Genomic DNA, 20,555 nt, shown 5'->3' with positions numbered 1-20,555 from the left:
GCCAAAATATCACCTTGGTGAGGTTCTGAAGCCTGTGAGAGGTGTTGGTCTCCTTCCAGAGAAGGAAGGTGGAATGATGTGCAGGACGCAGAAGCCCAAGAATGAAACTGCTTCTTTAATCCGTCTCAGTCTCAAGTGGGCTCGGGCTCGCTGGCGTGCTCCTGCCCGCTGCTGATGAACTCCTCGATGCGAGTCTCCTCCTCCTCCTCCCGAAGGGGCTGCTCAGCTCCTCCTGCCTCCTCCGGATAATGAGCCGCCGCAGCTGAGCCCGGCCCAGCGGCTGTTCCGCTGCCCAAGAGAATGGCCATCCCATAATACACATTTTTACAGGCCTCACACCCCCAGAGGGGCAGGACAGGCTGGAGGGGATGGACTGGGAAGGAATTCTGGCAGCAGGGGTTGGCCAGGCAGCCACGGGGGGATTGGGGAATGGTTTCTGCCCAGCCACAGCTCCTCTCTCCCTGCTCACCAGTTCTGGGGTCGGCGGTGTCCAGGTCCGGGGGGGGCGGGCAGAGCTTGCCCCTGTCCATGGCCCAGAGGAGGCTGGAGGCCCCCTTGAAGGGGCTGATGAAGGCCTGGGAGCGGCGGGTGCGATCCAGGGATGTGTAGCGCAGCAGGGACTCCCTCATCAGGAGCTCCTTGACCTTGTCCTCCACGGGACCTGCGTGGGAAGGAGCAGGGCCCTGCAGTGTCCCTGCTCCAGGACCCTGCCCAAACCCACCCCTGGCAGGGCATCACTGGCTTTCCTCAGGGCAGCCTGACTCCCCAGGGCCAGGGGGCCAAGGCTGGGTCACAGAATCATAAAATCACAGGGTCATTAATGTTGGAAAAGACCTCCAAAACCACCTCACACTGAATATCCCCTGCCTGTTAAAGCACACCACAAAGTGCCACATCCACTTTATTTTTGGAACCCTTCAAGGGCGGTGACTCTACTGCTTCCTTGGGAAGCCTGTTCCAAAGCTTGACCGCTGTTTCAGTGAAGAAATTTTTCCTTATATCCAACCTGAACCTCCCCTGGTGTAATTCCCCTTGTTCTCTTGCTGGCTGCCTGGGAGGGGAGGCCGACCCCCATCACATTTCAACACCCAGAGCCAAGATGAGGGTTTGGGGGTCCACTGGGGTGTTCATACATCCCAATTAACTCCCAAATTTGCTGGGAATTTGGCACTGCAAATTCACGTTGGGGCACCCATGACTGATGGGACAGGGATAAACAAAAGCTCAATTAAAACACAGTGCCAGGTGGTGGACAGGACTTCCCAGGGCACATAGCATGGGAGGATGGGCAGCCCTGACCTACCAAAAACTGTCACCAAGCTCTCCCCAAGAGGCTTCACTATCTTTGTAGTGTCGCAGTCCATGTCCTTCAAGAGGGTCTGCACTCGAGATTGGATCCTTCCCAGGAGTTCGCTGCTCTCCTTGCATTTGTTCTCATACTTGTTGGCTTCCTTGGCGATCTCTGCTATTTTTGCCTGTCGAGCAGAGGTTTTGCCAGGTGTCACAGCAGCCCCTCACTTCTCCCACAACCCCAGTGCTGCCCAGTTTCAGTCTGGAGACAGAATCACAGGAATTTCTACTCAAGCAGGGTCATCTCAGAGCACAGGGCACAGGATTGTGTCCAGACAGTTCTGGAATATCCCGAGCTCCCCGTGCTGGAGCAGGGCTGGCAGGAGCCCCACAGTCACCCTCTCACCATGCACTGGGAGCTGCCAAAACCTTTGCAAGGCTCTTTTCTGCCCACACCTCTCCAGCCACTCCCAGAGCAGCGTTTGCAGGACCAGACCCGCTGGGATGAGTGCTGGGACAGGCAGGGATGCGCTGCCTTTCCAGAGGGAATTCTCGGCCACCATACCTCCAGCTCCTGCAGGATGTGAGTCCGGGCTGCCTCTGCCTGTTCCCGCTCCGTTGTGATGGCAGTCATATCATCCTGTGGAAACACAAGAGGTGTGTCCCCATGGAATCCTGCCTGGCCCTCCGGACAGAGGCTGGGGACAGCCCTGGGAGCAGGACAGGGGATGGAAAACCCCACTCGAGGCAGCCCCAGGAAGCTCCCGGCTCCCCGGGACACTGCAGTATTTTCACTGGGTACACGGTGGCAGCATTGAGACACGTTTGGCTCTGAGAACACAGTTTTGGCTACTCCTCTGCACTCCCCTAAATCCTACCCGGGTGGCTGGAGCCAGGATCTGGTGTGGGCAGTGACACTCGGGACAAACCCACCCCGACCCAAAATCACTGCCTGGAAAGGGGAGACATGAAGAGTCAGGAACACACCTCGATCTCCTGGATCCTCTGCCTGAGACCCTCGTTCCTGACGTTCAGCCTAATGGCATAGCCGAAGAGGATGAAGAATCTCCTGTCCTTCTCAATTAAGTCCTCCAAGAAATCGTCGATGTTTCCGTCCGACAGCTCCAGGAGACGCCTGTAGGCCACCTCGTAGCTCTCCTTTTGGCTCAGTTTGACCCTCTCGGCTACATCAGAGGCTGAGAAAGAGACGGAGAGCCGTGGCTGCCCTTTGCAGAGCCCTCCCTGCAGGGCTGTGGGGTTTGGTGCAGTGCTGGGGCAGCAGGGAGGGGGGCTGGAGGGGCTGAGGGTGCCCCTTTCACCAGGGATGTCGTGGGAATGGAGAAAACTCCATGGGATCTCCCACCAGGAGGATAGAATTATTCGATCAGATGTTAGGAAGAAATTCTTCCCTGTGAGGATGGTGAGGCCCTGGCAGGCTGCCCAAAGAAGCTGTGGCTGCCCCTGGATCCCTGGAAATGCTCAAAGCCAGGTTGGACAGGGCTTGGAGTGACCTGGGATAATGGAAGTTGTCCCTGCCCATGGAGGGGGTGGAACTGGATGAGTTTTAAGACTCCTCTCCAACCCAACCCATTCTGTGGTTCTGTGACAAAAGGAACCACGGCTGCACACAGGAGCAGCTCCCTGTCCCAAGGGCACCCCAGGACACTCAGCCTCTCTCGGTTACCCCTACTCAGCCTTTTTGCTTGTAGGGTGAATGTTGGGTGGGGGAGGCCGTGGGCAGGGCAGGCATCCTGGCTTTGGGGTGCAATTCTACAAACCACCATGAGCAGCCCCCCTCATCAGCTCTGCTCACTTCAGGTTTGTGGTCCCAGTCACGTAAGTTCTCCTCTGATACCTTCTCTCCGTTTGGCCTCTTCCTTCAGTTTGGAGAGGTCTGTACATTTGCTGAGGAAGAAGTTTTTCAGCCTGGTCTCCTGGTGAAGGATACACTTCCTCTCCAGCAGCCTGATATTGTACTGGATGGTTTCTCTGCAGCGCACGTCCCGAATGTCCGAGATGCGCTCCAGGTCGTCCATCCTGCACAGACAGCAGCACTCACACTGTGTGTGGGAATAAGGCTCTGCATTCCCGGCCACTCCCAGCAGTGCCAGACCTGGCAAAGCCCCTGTGATGCTGTGCCTGCTCCCAGCTCCCATCTGGATGGAGTGGAGTTAGTCTGGAGGGAATTCAGGGCCACTAACTCAGCTTTTGGTGGGGTTTTGTACTAGGGCATAGTACCCAACTCAGGTGGGACTCAGAGAAAAGAGACTCCTCCACGGGGCAGCTCATCCCATCCCAAGAAACCTCTGGGACAGATGGAATAAAACACCCTGGAGGTACCACTCTCCCCACACTGACCAGGCACCCAACCCTTAGCACCCAGATCTAGATGGGAGCAGTGAATCCTCTCTCTGAGGGCTCAGTTGGTCTCTCTGAACGCTCATTTCTGGCATCACCCATCAGCCCAGGCTTTGCCCACAGGGCTGACAAGGCCCTCCCTCTGTGTACCACTGCTCGTAGTCGTCCGTGGCTTGCTCGATAGCAGCGTGCAGCAGTTCGTTCAGCTGGGCCAGGCTATTCTCCAGTTTCCAGTAGGAGTTGTCATAAATGGCTTTCTGGATTTGCAGGCTGACAGTCTCCTCTCGCAGCCTGTTGTTTCGGGTCATGATGGTGTTGTAACGAACAGTGATCTGGGGAGAGCCAAGCAAGAGGTGTGGGGGGTAAAGACCTTGACCAGGGCAGGGTCAAACACAACCCAAGAGAACTGAAGCTGGCCCTGCACTGTTCTCCTCCTCAAGAGAGGAGAGGAAACAGAAGACCAGGTCAGTCTCAACAGAGACCTGGAGCTGGCTTTGTCCAAGGCAAGGTGGCTCCGGGCAGCCCAGTTTGATCACAGAGCAGGTGCAGACCTTCAGGCCTCTTGGCACAGCACAAGGGCTGCATTTGGGTCACCAAGCCTGAAGGAGCCTTTGAGATATTCTGGGAATGATCAGGCCAGGGGAACAAGCCAGGTGCTTTATGCAGCTTGTGCCAACGAAATACATTTGCACCACTGTGCTTTGTGCTGACCAGAAAGGTCCTGGACCCCTGTGTGACCCCACACGTGTTCTCCAGAAGTCTCCAGAATGTTTCCTTACATGATTTAGATTCATCTCCAGGAAGTGGATCTTCTTCTCCAGGTGTTTCTGACTCTTTGCTTCCAACATCTTCCAGTTTGTGTCTCTTTGCTTCACTATCTTTTTTTCCAGCTCTACGACCTGCACACACATAGGGAAAAAACCCCAGGAATATATATATTGGAGTATAATCTGGACACTTGTCAGGACATGAAGCTAAAGGAAATCCCCTCTGCTGACCTGAACTACAGCAACCATGTCATTAATGAGCTCCAGTTATAGGAGCAGCTTTAATCCCAAAGGATCCCATCCCACAAACACAGGAACATAAACTGTAACTGGGAGTGGAGGGGTTTTTGGGTCACGAAGGAAGGGCAGCTCTTTTTGGAGGGAACTCCAGCAGGTGCAGCACTTTGTAGAGTGGAAGAGGCAATGAGGATGGGGCTTTGGTGTTGTGCTGGCCAGGCTGGGATCTGTGCAATCCTCCCCGGGAATGAAAGGAGGAAAAGTTCTGCCAGAAGTGGGAGATAAATCCATGGAAGAGTGAAGCAGCTGGAGAACAGCGAAGTTGGGGGCAGGGGGGGAGGGATGACTCAGGCAAGTCAGAGTTATCATCCCTGACAGAAAGCTAACCCTGCTGGGAAAGCTCTGCAGCACCTCCAGCAATGGCAAACTGTCCGAGCATGTTCCCTGGTGTCCAGCTTGGGCAGCTGCCTCTGAGAACAAGGCTGAAGGGAACTGTCCCTTCCACAGCCCGCATTTCTCTTGGCTTCCCACCCCACTCCTGCCCAAATCCAACCAGGATGTCCCCTGGAGAAGGGAGGGGACATCCCTCAGATGCTGCAGTTCCTTGCCACATCTCAGACAGCACTGTTACAGTTTTACCTCTTTTTTAGGAGAACAAAAAAAAGTGAAGGGAGAAGGAGAGGAATGTTTGTGGCCCCAGGCTGGTGTGTGCCATCACACAGGGGTGCAGGGACTGGTGGGACAAGGTTGAGAGTCCAACCTCACTTTTCCAGTCAGTGCTGCTGACTTGAATGGTTCTATCCATTTGTCACTGTCATGTGTCACTGGCCAGGAGGAATATTCCAAGGCCTGAATTAAATGCGTTTTACACTGAGGAGTTTCAGCCACAGGTCTCCCTCTGTGACTCTGCCCTGCTGTGCTGAGGCAGGGAACAGTCCGGGTGCTCTCACCTGCTTGACCAGGTCATCTATCAGGGCTTTTCTTTCTTTGATCAGGGCATCATTCTGCATGCTGGCCTGCAAAAGCCTTTGCACCTTCCTACGCCTTCTGTTTTCCAGCACCACATTACTCGGGGAATAGATCTGGCTCAGCATCAATGTCACATGTCTGTGCTCTTGCTTCACATCCTCTATTGTTTTTCTGTAAAAACGGAACGACAAACGACATTTAGCACATCCCATCTGCCAGGACAGGTCCTTACCCCTCCACATTTCTCCACTGTGGTCCCCAGATCTCTTTATAAAAAAGAGGGAGCAACCTTTTTACATGGGCAGGTGTGATAGGACAAGAGTCAACGGTTTCAAACTGAAAGAAGAGGGATTGATATCAGATGTTAGGAAGAAATTCTTTACTCAGAGGCCCTGGCACAGGGTGCCCAGAGAAGCTGTGGCTGCCCCTGGATCCCTGGAGTGTCCAAGGCCAGGCTGGATGGGGCTTGGGATAGTGGAAGGTGTCGCTGCCTGTGGGATTCTATAAATCTGTGATTTCTGCGTGGAAGAACTTCCCAAGCTCCAGCAGAGCTGTACTCACTCCTGAGCCTGCATTTGCCGCCAGATATCGTGATCGTAGAACTTCCTCTTGTACGCCTCATGGTGAAAATGGGTCTGCAGCTGCCTGATCTCCCCTCTAGCCCTTCTTTCCTTCTCTTCTGCAGAGACCTCCAGGTCCGCCGAGGCTTCTCTCCTCTGCCACAGACAAGGGAGGGTTTGGTCACTCGAGCAAACACAGGCAGCAGCAGCAGGTGAGTGGCAGCTCCAGCTCTTCCCTGGCTCCTGAGATATCCATCACCACCCAAAACACGCAGTGCTGGCTGAGCTGGAGCCAGCACCTCAATTCCAGGACAGGGAGAGGCCTCCACCAGTGAAGAGGGCAGGTGATGGCAGGTTGTCACCTCTTTTGTCACCCCAGCACAACTCCAGGACCACGTGAGTCAGAACCAGAGCCATGGTGCTGGGGACATGGATGAGCCCAGCTGGGCTGCCCAGGAGAGGAGCAGCAGTGCTCCTGTCCCCGACCCTCAGAAGGTGACTTCTAGCTGAGAAACTGCCCAGCAGGCCAGCACTGAAGGCAGTTTGACCCACCGCTACCTGTGTCCTCAGCTGACTCAAATTCCCCAACTCTGCCTCTCCCAACACCCAAATCTCAGTCCAGGGCCTCCTTCCTGGCACACGAGGGCAGCAGAAGTATCCCCACTGCCCCCCAGCACCCTGCTGCCCGGAGCAAACCTGGTTCCTGCTCCTGGATGTGCATTTCCATGGGTAAGATCCTCACAGCAGACCCTCCACAGTCCCTGCAAAGTTCAGCTTTAGTTTGTCCTTCTTTTTTACCTTCATTTTTTCTGTCTAACTCTGCCGGTGGCTCTGTAGACGCCTCGGGACGGGAGCAAGTGAAACTCTGCAGGTACAGGATTGCTTTCCAAGGGAAGAAATGAAACAGGAGCAATGGGGCGGTCGTGTCCTCCTGCCCATTCCTCAGCACCCGCTCGCGTGCTTGGCACATGAGGAAACCATCACAGATGGCTGCAAGAGGAATAAAAGGAGAGCATTTCTGGTGATGTCATAGTGCAATTATCGAGTTTTATAAGTAGGGGAAGAACAGATGGTTTGAGCTGTTCCACCCCGTTCAGTACCTGGGTTTCCATAGAAATTCCGGTGAGGCCAGTCCCCCCAACCCTGTGCCAGTGGGCAGAATCCCTGCAGAACACCTGGATTCACTCCCCCTGTCCCACTGATGCCAGGAGGGCACTGGAGTGGGCCCTGCATCCCTTACCCCCAGGTCTCAGCAGCCACACCGCAGTCCCTTGTGTCCCCCTGTGTCCCCTGACACTGCTCACACAGGACACCTCTCCAGCCAGGACACAGAACCACGGGGGCAGTGGGGTATTCCCAAAGCTCCACCCCTGTTTCCAGCAGGGAAGCTCAGGAGAGGAGAGAACCTAGATGAGAACAGGTCCCAGTCCCGTCCTGCGCTGCCCCGGGTTCCGTGGAACAGTCACGGGCCTGGTTGCCATGGTGGCATCACCACAACGGGGTGAGGATGGGGCTCCATGGATCACCAAGAGGGATCAAGAAAGGAGTTGGGACCCCTCGTTACATGGACCAAAGGGGTTTCCATGCCCCAAAACCAGCCCTGAAGCACCTCCCTGGCTGCGTGTCCAGAGTGAAGAGAAACCCTCATTTGGAACTGATCCAGAGCCCGGCCTTCGGAGCCTTTTGCTCCAACAGGGGTTCACCATCCCCAGCAGTGCTTTGGGATTAGGGCTGCTGCTCCCTCCCCATCTTGATCCCAGCTCCACATCCAGATTTTTTGCCTTCCAATCTGTTTTTTATCTGTTTTATTCATAAAGAGACCATCACCACCTCACTGCCACCACTGTTGGCATCCAGAGCAGCAATGGCTGGTGCAGCCAAACTGGGGAAGGACCCTGGGGACTGGGACCAGTTAGGTGGCTGATTTGGGGACAGATTCATGCCTGTTTCTCTCCTTTCCATGCAGGGAAGAACACAGGAGCTGTGGACTGAGTCATAAGAGATACAATAATCCTTTCCCTGTAAGCTGGAGCGCGTGGCCAGCTCCTTCCCGGGGACTGTGCAAACTCTGAGATCCTTGGAGGGTAGGAGCACAGGGGCCGTGTTTTGTAGCCCTGGAGTTGCTTACTCAGCTGTGGGTTGAAGGGGAGTGGAGCAGTGCTGAAGGTGAGCAAAGGGCAGCCTGTCCCAGTTTGCAGGGCTGCGGCAAGTTCAAAGCCACCAGCAAAATCCCCGACCGGAGCATCGGCACCTCCCCGTTATCCCCCAGACTTTGATGAGCTAACAGCCCAGCCACCAAGTCCCAGGCTAATTCCCAGCCAGACAGGCTCTGAGGAGGCATTTAATTGGAAATCATATTCGTGGCAGGAAGCGGAATGTGGTGTTTGATAAGAAAAAAATCACAACTGAGGGCAGGGCCGTGCTGGGAAGGCAGCGGAGCCTGGGGGTCCCACCAGGGCTGGGGGGAGCCCCCAGAGCTTTTCATGCTGTTCCTGCATGAACAGCTCCATGGGCTGATAGCAACAACCTCTCCAGGGGTGAGGCTGTCACTCAGCCCCAGTGGCCCTGGCTGTTATAGGGCACATCCCTTCTTTTCACCCTCAGCAGAAAAAGGGCCAAACCTCCAGTTCCCAATAAAAATAGAGGTGCAGGAATGAACATTATTTTTCCAGAAACAATGCCGCTCAAAATCTTGTTTTTCCTTGGCTTGGACTAGTCCAGCCTGAAAATACAGCCCATATTGTCTGTCCTTTTTGTGTTCTTCTCCATGGACCAATTCTCAATTGTTTAGCAATGAACAAGTCAGTAAATTAAATTATTCAGGAGGGCTCTGATTTGGTAGAGTCTGTGTCTGCCTCCCTCATTGCAGAAGCACTGATTTGACTAAAGAGGACTCTTTTCACCCAAACAATGCCTGACTGTCACACTTGCTCTCAGTGAGGGTGACTTCATTGTCTGGATGGACCTTTCAGCAGAACAGCATTCGGAGCAGGATGAGATTGTCCACAGCATTTGAATCCAAAAAGTCCCCAGCTTCTGGGAGAAACAGAAGAAAAGTGACTTTCTATGCAATTTTCAACTTAACCAATCTTGCCTGATTTAACAAGTACATTTAGCACTGATTGACACGCAGAAATTATTCCTTCAGCAGCAGATCTGGGGGCTAATTAAAACTCTTTGTACTATATTAAGGGATGAATTCTGATCTGTGCAAGCAGTGTAAACTTTTCCTGATTCCAGCAATGATTCTCCCGTTTCACTGGGTCCAGTTCACGGGGGCTGCAGGGGGTGGTCAGAGCTGGGCTGGCTCTGAGCTGAGCTCCCAGCTGGGAGCATCCCAAATAAAATCTCTGGGGTGAGCTGGAGAATCAGGCCCATATTTTCATGCAAATGTAATACATTCATGTTACTTAATGCCTATTTATAATAAATCCAGAACTTAATTCTACTTAACCCGTCTTTAGTGTTTGACACATGAAATCGGTGAGTCAGAGGGCTATATATGGAACTGTCAAAACTTTCTTTTTTCCCTCCTCTAAAAGCCTGGATTAAATCATAATCAAACTCCCGTCAGCTCCAGCAGCAGTGCTGGGACGAGCAGGAAGATGCTGACAACTGCTAAGGCAGCTGGTGGTGGGGAAAGATCTTCTCAGGCGACAAATGGATGGCTAAAACCTCAGAGAAAAGGTTCTGAATTCACACATGCTATGTCCATTTGCTGAAATCACAGAACCAGAACGGCTTTGGTTGGAAGGAATCTTAAATCATCCAGTTCCACCTCCTGCCACAGGCAGGGACACCTCCCACTATCCCAGGCTGCTCCAAGCCCCATCCAACCTGACCTTGGACACTTCCAGGGATCCAGGGGCAGCCACAGCTTCTCTGGGCAACCTGTGGCAGTGCTTCAGCATCCTCTGAGTACATAATTTTCCCCTAACATGCAGTATAATATATCCTCTTTTAGTTTAAAATCATTCCCTCTTGTCCTACCACCATCTGCCCATGTAAATGTTGTCCTGTGGACTGGAGGGATCCCTTGGCCTCATGGTGTCACCTTACCAAGACCTGCCTTGCCAATGGTGTCCACTGAGCACATTTTCTAGCCAGGTTTTTATTTCTTTCCTCTGATGAATGTTATCTTCACCTGTGCATGAATCAGCTTTCAATAGGCAAAGATCAGTTTTGGCCCAAAACCCTCATGATCATGTTGAGAGTCGTAGACCTGCAGCTTTTTGCAACTGGCTTGAGTTTTGCTCTGTGTTTCTTAGAGGAAAGGTTTCATTTCAAATGTACACCATCTACTCCTCAAATGCTGAGCTCTTCTCTGCCTGCACGATATCATTTCTTCCAGCTTGTCCTTCCTGGGTGGGGGTAGAGACATTTCTCTACAGGCAAATGACTTAAAAGTTTTCAGGGTAATTGGTAGAAGTGAGGGGAGAGGAGGCTGCTGGCTGCCTCCTCGATTACAGCTGTTATTTCTCCACACTCCAAGAGGAAATTGTCATCGTAATTTCCTGCAGATGGTTTTCTCCTGAATTGCTGACACCAAGTGAAATGTGATTTCCAGCAGTGAACTGCCTCCTCCGTGGCTTCACTGGGTATTATTTCAAGGAGCTTCAGGAGCAAGTTCTCCAAGCTTTGACTTTAGGAAAGTAAAACTCTCCCACAGCAGGCTCCACCACTCCAGCAGAGCCAAATAACGTGGATTTCATGCGTCTGTGCTAACTCCCAGCCTCCTTTGGCTGCAGCAGGTACACCGTGCTCAATTACTGCTCAAAGGCTGCTTCCACAGGGGTGGAAAGCAGGAGGAAAATAGCTGAGGATGTGCTCAAAGCACAGAAAGAAGAGACTTCCAAAAATTTCACTGGGCTGAGGTCAAACCTGGCACGTAACAAGCACACAGACACTGCAGGGTGATTTTAGCTGAAGCACAGGAGCAGGGACTCAAGGACAGAGCCATCAGAGATGCTGCTGTCACACGAGGCCGTGCCTGACCTGCAGCAGGGTTCTCTGGGCCAGTGTGGGGTGATGAGACCCTGGCACAGGCTGCCCAAAAAAGCTGTGGCTGGCCCATCCCTGCAAGTATCCCAGGTTGGACAGGGCTTGGAGCAACCTGGGACAGTGGGAGGCGTCCCTGCCCATGGAGGGGGTGGAACAGGATGAGCTTTAAGTTCCCTTCTAACCCAAATCATTCTGGAATTCTGCGATTCAATTCTATGACTCTTTTTTGCTGTGATTTAGGCAAAACTGCCCAAAGTTACTCTCAGTGGTGCTGCTGATCCCTCAGCGGTTCTGGGGATATCACACCCAAGCAGGGTTTTGCTCCGGGCTGGGATATGCAGTGCACCAGCTCTCAAAGCCTGGCAGAGCACTTGGCCATGGCTGAGCTGAGCTAATAAATTCCCACCGTGACCTCCCACATCCCCTCCTTCCCCAGGGAAGTCTGCTGGCAAATCCAGGGGCTGTGCTGGAACCCCTCCATGCCAGATGGAGCTGGGGAGCACTGGGAGGGTGGTTTGTGGCCGAGGAAGCAGCACACCACAGAGAGAGCTGGGAAGGAAATTCCCTTCTCCATGGATTCCAGCGCCTCCATGTCAGCTCTGGGCAGAGCTGGGCAGCACTGGAGAGCACAGCAGGTACAGGTTTAGAAGAGTTATTTCCAATTAATCATTCCTGATTACAGTCCTGTGCAAAGGCTCCTGGTCAGGACTAAGAACACCTTATTAGTTGAACACACTCTGCAAGTGGCTTAAGGCAACTGAGGATTTGCCTGTATAAGATCACTCAGGGAAACGGTTCTGAATTAACATTTAAAGGTAATTAATTAAACTGCTGTATGGGTGTTCTGCACCATCTGCATCCCATTGTTTTCTTTTCCAAATCAAGTGAAGGCCACTTGATCTCTGGGTTAAGCACAGGAGGAAAGTATCCTGGGAAGCCCACAAACCCCATGCAAAGAAGCACAACCCAAATAAATCTTCCTCTATGAATCTCACCCCAGGCCCAGCCTGCTGTGGGGATGTTGACATGGACAGTTCCAGAGCATCCTGTCTCCTCAGTTCTGGCTTTGTGGGAGAAGTTTGGGCCCTCTTGTTCCCTTCCAACAGCAATCACAGCGCTGGGAAGAAACTGAGTGCCCCGACTGCTCCAGCTCAGTGACGTTAATGCCTGATTAAGTAGGTGCTGATATCAGACAGTAAATGCTCGGCCAGGCACAGGCAGAGGACCCGGAGTGGCTCAGACTGGCCCTGCCCAAGATTAGCCCGGCGGCTGGAGCAGAAAGCCGAGGCAGCCAGCAGGTCCACAGGATGAGGCAGAGCAGAAAGCTCCCTGGAGAGGAGTCAGCCCAGCAAAACCACTCAGAGCCTTTTCGTTTGATTTAGGACGTGTCTCCTTGTAATTAGCCCGGCTTGGCCCCGCCGTTTTTCTGAGGCAGGATTTCAGACCTGCTCACGCCAGGAATAGCCGCTTTCCCAGGCTGCTGCCGGCACCACAGCCCTGCTCTGGAGCAGGAACAGATTGTTCTGAACATTCTGGTCCATTTTCTGTTTCTCCAAGCTGGCTGGGTTTGCTGTTTATTGCCACTCACTCAGCAACTGATCTTTTGCAAGATCCCAGCTATCAGTGCCTCCCCTCCCGTCTGCCGCTGCTCACGGCTCTTGAGGTTAGTCCAAGGCTTTACAAGAGACATCAGCTGATTTTTGTAATAGCTGTTACTCAAGAGTTCATTTAAATTAAAGCTTCAGCAAAGAAAATCCCAAGGGCTCGGGCTGCATGTTTCTCTTAGTGTAAATTTGAAGCAGCTTCCAAGGAAATGCAGAGGTGACATGAAGCAAAGCTGGGTTGTAATGAATCCTCCTGGGTGTTTTCCCACATTTCTGGGACTAGTTCAAACGGGAGCTGCACAGCTTGGAAATGGGTTGGGAAAAGGAGCCTGTTTCTAACCCTGCTGCTGAAGATTTTCCGTGGGTTGGATGAGCAGGGAAGTCATTCCCAGCAGCCAGGAGGAGCATCCTGTCCCAACAGCCACCAGTGATCCCTGCTTTTCCCACTTGTGCCTTCCCAGGCAGGTGGGGGAAGGCTGGGAAAGCCCAGGAGGGCTGGGCTGGCCCTGGCAGGGGGATGCAGGGATGCAGCCATGGCCTGCTCACTGCTCAGAGGGAGGAGAGGAGCAGCAGGCGGCAGAGCTGCGCCAGTTGCTTGGCAACTCCCTTGCAAATCTCCATCCTGTCAGAAAACATTTTTTCCAGCGATTTGGATGGGTTTTCACAGGCGCAGGATCAGGTTTGGATGATCAGGTGGTTTTAAGAGACCACACGTTGTACCTGGAGGGGCCACGCACCCGCTTAGACCAGAGGCTGGGCTAGGCAGATCCCAGCTCAGTCTTTGTGTCTCTCCATCACTGCAGGAGCAAGGCTGTGGTGGCATCACCCCCCAGCCAGGCTTTCCCCTGCCATCCCATGCCTCAGCTGTCCTTCAGTCCATACCTGGCTTCCTTGAGCCTCCAAACTCCGTGGTCAAACCTGACCTAGAAATCCATCTAGCTCTTCTGGGTAGTTACTGTGGTCTTCACTTTGTGTGCGGAGAGGAAGGAGAAGGAAGAAGGGCCAGGCTGGTCCCAACTTCTGATGGAGAGCAAGCAAAGCAGAACACTGAGGACTATGCTGGGTTTGGCAGTAGAATTAAAAAAAATAAATTAAAAAAAAAAAAAGGTAAACCAGCCCCAAATCCCTGCTGAGAAGGCTGGGTCCTGGCACAGACAGCATCTCTGCACATCTCTACTTTGCTCTATTCCCACTTACATCTCCCACGGGACATGCTCCTGGCTTTGTCACCTTCAAGCTGAAGAGCCAGTCAGGTGGCAGCACATCCTGCAGGAGCCCAGTGTCACCATCAACGTCACCATCAACCAAGAGAGGAAGGACGAGCCATCCCAAACTCCCATTAACCCCCTCTGCACTTCAGCGTGAGCCCATTTGTGTGGGAGCTGATTCTTCTGCTCAGAGCTAACGAAGAGGGAATTTCCTCAAGGGAAATAAAATGGTCTCGGCCTGAAAGGCTTTTCTCTTCTGGATTTTTTGGTTGGGAACAGCGGCTGGAATTTTCCTCTCGGCTGTGCTGACACAACCCCTTCTCCTCCAGTGTGGGAGGGGAATTTGGCCTGCTGATATTCTGTGCCAAGTTTAGATCGGGATAATGATACACTATTCGGGTTTCTATAGATTCTCAGGTCACTTTGAAAACATGAATTAATCCTGACAACGCAGCTGCGAGGAAATGGAGGTTTCATTGCCCCCGATTTAAAGAGAGGGAAACTGAGACCTGGGGAGTGCCTGATTTTTGTGGGATTGCAGAGAAAACACAGGACAGAGGCTGGGAGCAAACCCAGGGTCCCAAAAGCCTTTCCGCTCCTCGCCGCGCTGCAGAGCCTCCTTCCCACACAAACCCGTTCTGGAGCATCGTTTTACACCAGCCCAAAATGTAGCTCCCTTTTTATATTTAGCTCCCAGGTTCTGTAAAGGGACGTTATGTAACAGACCTCAAGTGTGGCATTTTATAATTTACCAGCTCAACTTGTGCTGCTTCTAGAAAGCCGCCTGTGCGCTGCGTTCCCCAGCTGAGCGCAGAGCCCTCGCCCATCTCCTCCTGAGCTGGCAAAATATCCCACTGGGCACCCATCTGTGGTTTCAAAGCCCTGTGGTGTGCTGTCCCCACGGCCCCAGCCAGCCATGCTGTCTCCCAAGCTTGCCAGCTCCATTTTCACTGTCGAATTCTCTGCCCCTGCAAGAGAAAGAGAGGAGGCAGCTGGATGTGGTGCTCTGAGAGGGCAGACACGGCTCTCACTGGTGGAAAATCCTCTTTTGGGTTGCAGGATGGTTCAACAGACTCTGAAGTTGTGGAAGGTGGGAGGGCACACAGGCACCACTGCCCAGCTGGTCCCATTCATCTGTCAGTCCGTCCATCCATCCATCCATCCATCCATCCATCCATCCATCCATCCATCCATCCATCCATCCATCCATCCATCCATCCATCCCTCCCTCCAGTGAAAATGGGTGTCCCCAAATCTGGGAGTGAGTGAGGGTGAGGCAGCCAGCAGCCAGCACCACGTGGTGATGCTCTGCTGCCTCACAGTCCCTGTATCCCTGATGCTCTGGCAGCAAGAATCCTCCCTGGCACAGCTGGTCCTGCCAGGGCACAGGAATCCACCTCGGCACAGAGCACAGCAGGCAAACACCAAACCACATCTGCACTGGCAGCCCACACACCCCTGCCCTGTCCATGTGCTGAAGCTTCTGAGTGCTCTGAACATCTACTGACGGTTTGGAAATCTGGGGTGTGAGGAGGGAAACGCCAGGGAAACATTTTCCAGGATCCATGCAGCCGGGGAGGCTGCAGAGGTGCACTGCAGCTCAAGCACCGTTGCAGGGCTGACACCTCCAAGGTGAGCTCTGCTGGCAGGACAAACACGACTGACAGCGTTCCTGGCTTCAGTCCTTGCCTGCAGGCAGAGGCGAGGAGACACGGTGAGGAAGATTTGCTGAAATGGCAAAACCCCCTGGCTCACCCCATCTCACCCCTCGGCCCCTCTGCTGCTCCTGGGGCTGGGACAAGCCAGCAGCAGCCCTGGGTGGGCAGATGGATGGATGGATGGATGGACAGACAGCCCTGCTGTGACCACCTCCAGGCCAGCACAACAAAGTGACCCCTCACTTCTTTCAGCTGAGCTGAGCAATAACGTGGAATGGCCTTAAATCCTCCGTGTGCCTTTTCCAAGTCCTTATTTCTATAAGGATATATATATATATATATATATAAACTGGAGCTCCCTGGAAGTTTTGCCATAAGCTTGAGTGCCTGGTGCTGATGAGCAGCAAGGGCTCATCCAGCTGCTCACTTCCCTCTCCCTCCAAAAGCCAAACTTGACTCCCAGATTATTTTAACCCTCAGCATCTGCCATAAACAGCAGAAAGGACTTGGCATGTGGCTCCGACAGGGATGGGGAAATGACCAGAAACTTCAAATCCTGAGCTGAAGAAAACAGTTTTACTAAAAATACACGTCCAGCCTGTTTCAGCGCACGAGGCTGTCCCCGCCCTGGAGTTTCAGTCACATCTCTGAACATCATCATCAAACAAGTGAAACAGAAGAGCATTAATTAATCAAGCAGTTGATGGCACAGCATTTAGAAGCTGTGCAAGAACCAGGAGCAGTGAGCAGGGGATTTCAAACACCGCTTTGTGCTCCTGCTGCAGCCCAGCAGAGCCAACCCTCAGCTCGACAGGCACTTCCAGAGCAGGATCAGTGGCAGCACAGGGATGTGTTCACCCAGCCTGGGCAGACATGACAATTTCTATATTAATCAGAGCACAATAAAACCCACCGAACAGGAATGAGCTCCCTGAATGGCCGGGCTCCCACCACACAAGTATCGAGTGTGTTCTCCTGATTTCCTGGCCGCTTGCATCCCTGGGATTTCCAATCTCCCCTTGAAGCCCTGGTTTGAAGCCCCGGGGAATTCAGCAGCAGTACCGCAGTTTCACCGAGTGACTCACACCTCCTCACCTTTAGGTTTTATTTGCTCCCTGCTCCCTGCTTTCTCATGCAAATGTTACTCTGCCAAGGTGCTGCGGCTCCCGGAGCACTTCTGGCATCTCCTGCTGCTGCTGGAAGGAGAGAGTCTGGATGAGACTGGGGCTGGGAAGATAGGCACTGCAATATGCATACTTGATAGCAAATAAACGCGTAATAAAAATAAGTGTAATCTTGCAAAAAATAAAATAAAATTAATTAAAATGTGTCTGTGGTCAAGCAGAAAAGAGCTGATGCCCTGTACCACCTCCTCACAGTCACAGCACAAGGGACACTGGGCAGTGTGGGAAGAGAACACCCATTTTCCAAATGACCTGGAAAAGGTCATTTGAGCAACCAAAATTTAAAAGGGTGCAGGAAGAAAGAGGGCAGAGGCTATGTGGCTGCTTGCCTCGTTTTAACCTGTTGCCCATAGTGTTGTGGAAAGAGAGAGACAGAGCAGTGAGGCTCAGGCAGAGAAGCTGTGGCTGCCCCATCCCAGGGAGTGCCCAAGGCTGGGCTGGTCAGGGCTTGGAACAACCTGGGATAGTGGAAGGTGTCCCTGACCATGGCAGGGGTTGGAATGAGCTTCAAGTTCCCTCCCAACTCAAACCATTCTGGGATTCTATGGCTGGCAGAAGAGGCACGTGCTGTGCCAGGACCATCCCTGGGGGTCCTCTGCAGAGGTCACGGCTGAAGGGATCTCATCATCAGGGCAGCTTCCACAGCACCCAGGACTCGCCTTTCTCGGGGTCCTCAAGCCACCCCAGAGCTCCAGCACAGACCCCAGTGATGAGCAGGTTTTGGGGGTCAGCTTACAGCTTGTGCCCACCCCAAATTTTTCCTCAGCAGTTGTCCCCATCTCACTGGCCCTAGCACATGCCATGGGTTTCCTTCCTCGGCTGGGGAAGGGCAGTGACCTTGCCACAGCTCCTGCCTCGTGTGTGCCAAAGCAAGGCTATAAAAGGGAGAAAAGTTCAGCTGAAAAATGCAGCTCACCTTTTTATAGAAGAATATGGGATCTGATACATTGCAGTTGAAACCCTTCCAAAAAGCCAGGTGGGACTTTTTCTCTCTCTCTCTATATATATATCTAAACAAAACCATTTGTTTCTTAAAAAAAAAGAAAAAAAAAAAAAAGAAAAAAAAAAAAAGAAGAAGAAAAAAAAGAAAGAAGAAGAAGAAGAAAAAAAAAGAACTCTGGCAACTATCCCACGCCGAGAAAGACATTTAATTGAAGCCACACAAAAGACAGTCGGTCTCACCAGCAACTGCACTTCTATCGCCTCCAGACAGCCTGACGCACGGATTCAGAGCTGAGGATGAATGTCAGCTGTCAGGTCCCTAAGGCTCTGCTGTGACCTACATGCTACTGAGGAAAAAACCACCCAACACTTGTTTGAGGATGTGTTGGGAGAAGTGAGAAAGGGAGCAGGGCTTGGCAGAGGGGGCGTCACCCCGTGGGGGTTGGAGTGAGGCGAAGCCCCTCTCCTGAGGAGCTTGTGGTGGGAATCCATCGGTGCTTGGAATCACCCAGGAGCAGATTGCACTGGTCCCCTCCTCATCCCCTGTTAGAAGAGTTAAATTGACAGCAGGGACTCTGCAGGGAAGTCAAAAGGGGTTGGAAAATGACTGAAAGTGGAGCCTGGGGGTTGGAGACCACCGAGGTTTTGGCAGTCAGTGAAGGCTGCAGAGAACAAAGCGTGCAGGTGAAAGGGGCTCCTCTGACCTCCAGCAGGTTTCTCCATCCCTGGAGATGTTCCTTCACCTCCAGAGACTTGTGATTCAGGCTGAACTACCTGGGAACACATGGTTTTGTTGTGAAAAGTGCTCTGTGACAGTTATTATCAGAAAACTTCAGGCAGGCATAATATTTCATAAATGACTTTCCTTCTAAAATTCTGCCTTATGGTCTCAAAATCCACTTTTCCTCTTTGTGCACAACAGGAAGGGACCTGTCTCTGCATCACCTTGCGTGTGTAGGATCAGAGAGTGCTGGGGTGTTGGCCTGATTCTCACATGGAACGCAGACTCTCACATGGGGTGTCACTTCCCTGCTTGGATGGGAATTCAGAAACGAGATGTCATGACACTTTTGAAGCCTAAATGCATCCTGGAATCATCAAAGCTGTTCTGGCACAATTCTTCTAATCTCTATTTTGCTTTCTAAGTGGAAGGAATGGACTGCTGGTGTCCACAGCCATTCACTCTGAGGCAGAGGTTTAACATCAGCCATCCGTGTCTGCCTGGCTCACCCGGAGCCCATGCAATGCTGAGATCTCCCCCAAGCCCAGCCTTGCCCTGGGCTGAATCTCACCCACAAATACACAGGGGATTCTTCCTGCAAACAAGGAATCTACTTCTAAACTGCAAAAAAATCATGTGAAGAAAAAATGGAGATAAAGAACGGGAAAATGGAGTTCCAGCAGAGAAGAGACTGGAACAAAAGGGGCAAGTTTCCAAGGCTCCCTTTTCCCTCAGATTGATGTTCCTGACTCTCCCGCCTCACCTGCCGCCTCACAGCTACGTGTGCATGGAAGCATTGACGTAAAAAGCTGATTTATTGCCTAAACCCCACCACTGTGCACTCTGTCATTGGCAGCACTTGGATTTATCACCACATCCAGACCAAAACACTCGTGATTCATCAGCAAAGGCACTGGAGAGCGGCGTGGGAGAGAGCCTGGCTTCATCGCTTTGGATCTGTCTCTGCTGCTGCCCTGGGATGGATTTTGGGTTTTGTTTGCTGTAAAACAGCTCACAGCAGCACCCGTGGGTGCCATGAGGAGCCTTGCCCACCTTCCCCTTGGGTGCAGCCCAAGTTTTCCCTCTCTGCTGCTGGGCTAAGCCCCAGTGTCCATGGATTTCCAGATGTTTCCTGGATGAAGCTGCCCATGGCCTGGAGGAAGGACCATGCCAGGAGAAAGAGGAGAAAGAGGGTTTCCTCAAGTGGCTGAAGGCATCCTCTGGATGCGAGTGCAGGTTTTTGAGCCAAGAACACAGCTCAGCTCAACCTGGGCTGGGGATTTCAGCGAGTTTAATCCGTTTTATACACACTCCCTCAATTGGCTAATGACAGCTAATTACACAGGCTTGAACTCTGGCCACGCTCTCTTGGAGACCCGGGGGAAGCTGCTCCTGTGTGCCCAGGAGAGCTGGCACGGGACAGCTGTGACCAAGGCAGCACTCATGGAATGGCCTGGACACAAAGACCTGAGAGATGCCAGGGCAGAGATGCCCCAGCAGCTCACAGTGGTGTGCCCAAAATGCATGGACAAACCAGAAGGGAATCCAGGGATCAAAGGTGATTCCAGCCACTGATCCCTCTGAATCCTTTCACACCAATTTTGGCGCAGTGTTACGTAAGAGCAGCCCAGCTCCTGAAAACCTGTCAGGCTCGCGAGCAGAGAGCAGCAAGCAGGAGGTGAGAATAGAAACAAATAAATAAGAATACGTGGCAGCTACCTCCACAATGGATCACGTTTCCAAATGCTGCATATGAGCAGAAATTCCAGGTGCCCAAGAGCTGCCAATGGGATTGTTCTGGAATTCCAGGAGTGTAAGGGAAAACAAAATCTGGATCAGCAAAGCTACAGCCCTCTGGACACTTGTTACCTGGCCCTGGGAAGGCTTTGGTGCACCAGCCTTCAGGCACCTGCAGGTGAGATTTGCCACATATTTCACCTGCATTTCCATGGGAAAAGGCATGAATGAATGAATCAGGGATCTCTGGGGTGCATGGAATGTCTCTTTCTTGCTCCTGCATCTCGTGTTCAGTGGTGTGACTCCCACTGGCAGAGGC

The 20,555-nt window shown here is 52.5% G+C and overlaps 1 protein-coding gene across 1 annotated transcript; it reads right to left on the bottom strand.

The window, feature by feature from the left end:
* Positions 1-7: 7 nt before the first annotated feature.
* CCDC63 (coiled-coil domain containing 63) lies at positions 8-20,116 on the bottom strand. Its single transcript, XM_063416209.1, has 13 exons — positions 16,748-20,116; positions 14,747-14,962; positions 6,980-7,171; positions 6,183-6,337; positions 5,603-5,792; positions 4,428-4,547; positions 3,799-3,980; positions 3,146-3,327; positions 2,278-2,486; positions 1,856-1,930; positions 1,304-1,475; positions 470-661; positions 8-288 (listed from the first exon to the last, which is right to left on the bottom strand). Exons 3-13 carry the CDS (start codon positions 6,983-6,985, stop codon positions 116-118), a joined length of 1,656 nt encoding a protein of 551 aa, XP_063272279.1. The 5' UTR covers positions 6,986-7,171; positions 14,747-14,962; positions 16,748-20,116; the 3' UTR covers positions 8-115.
* Between the last annotated feature and the right edge of the window lie 439 nt (positions 20,117-20,555).

The sequence above is a fragment of the Prinia subflava genome, chromosome 19, assembly GCF_021018805.1.
Source record: "Prinia subflava isolate CZ2003 ecotype Zambia chromosome 19, Cam_Psub_1.2, whole genome shotgun sequence".
Taxonomy (NCBI): domain Eukaryota; kingdom Metazoa; phylum Chordata; class Aves; order Passeriformes; family Cisticolidae; genus Prinia; species Prinia subflava.
This window is presented reverse-complemented; position numbering and strand designations above follow the sequence as displayed.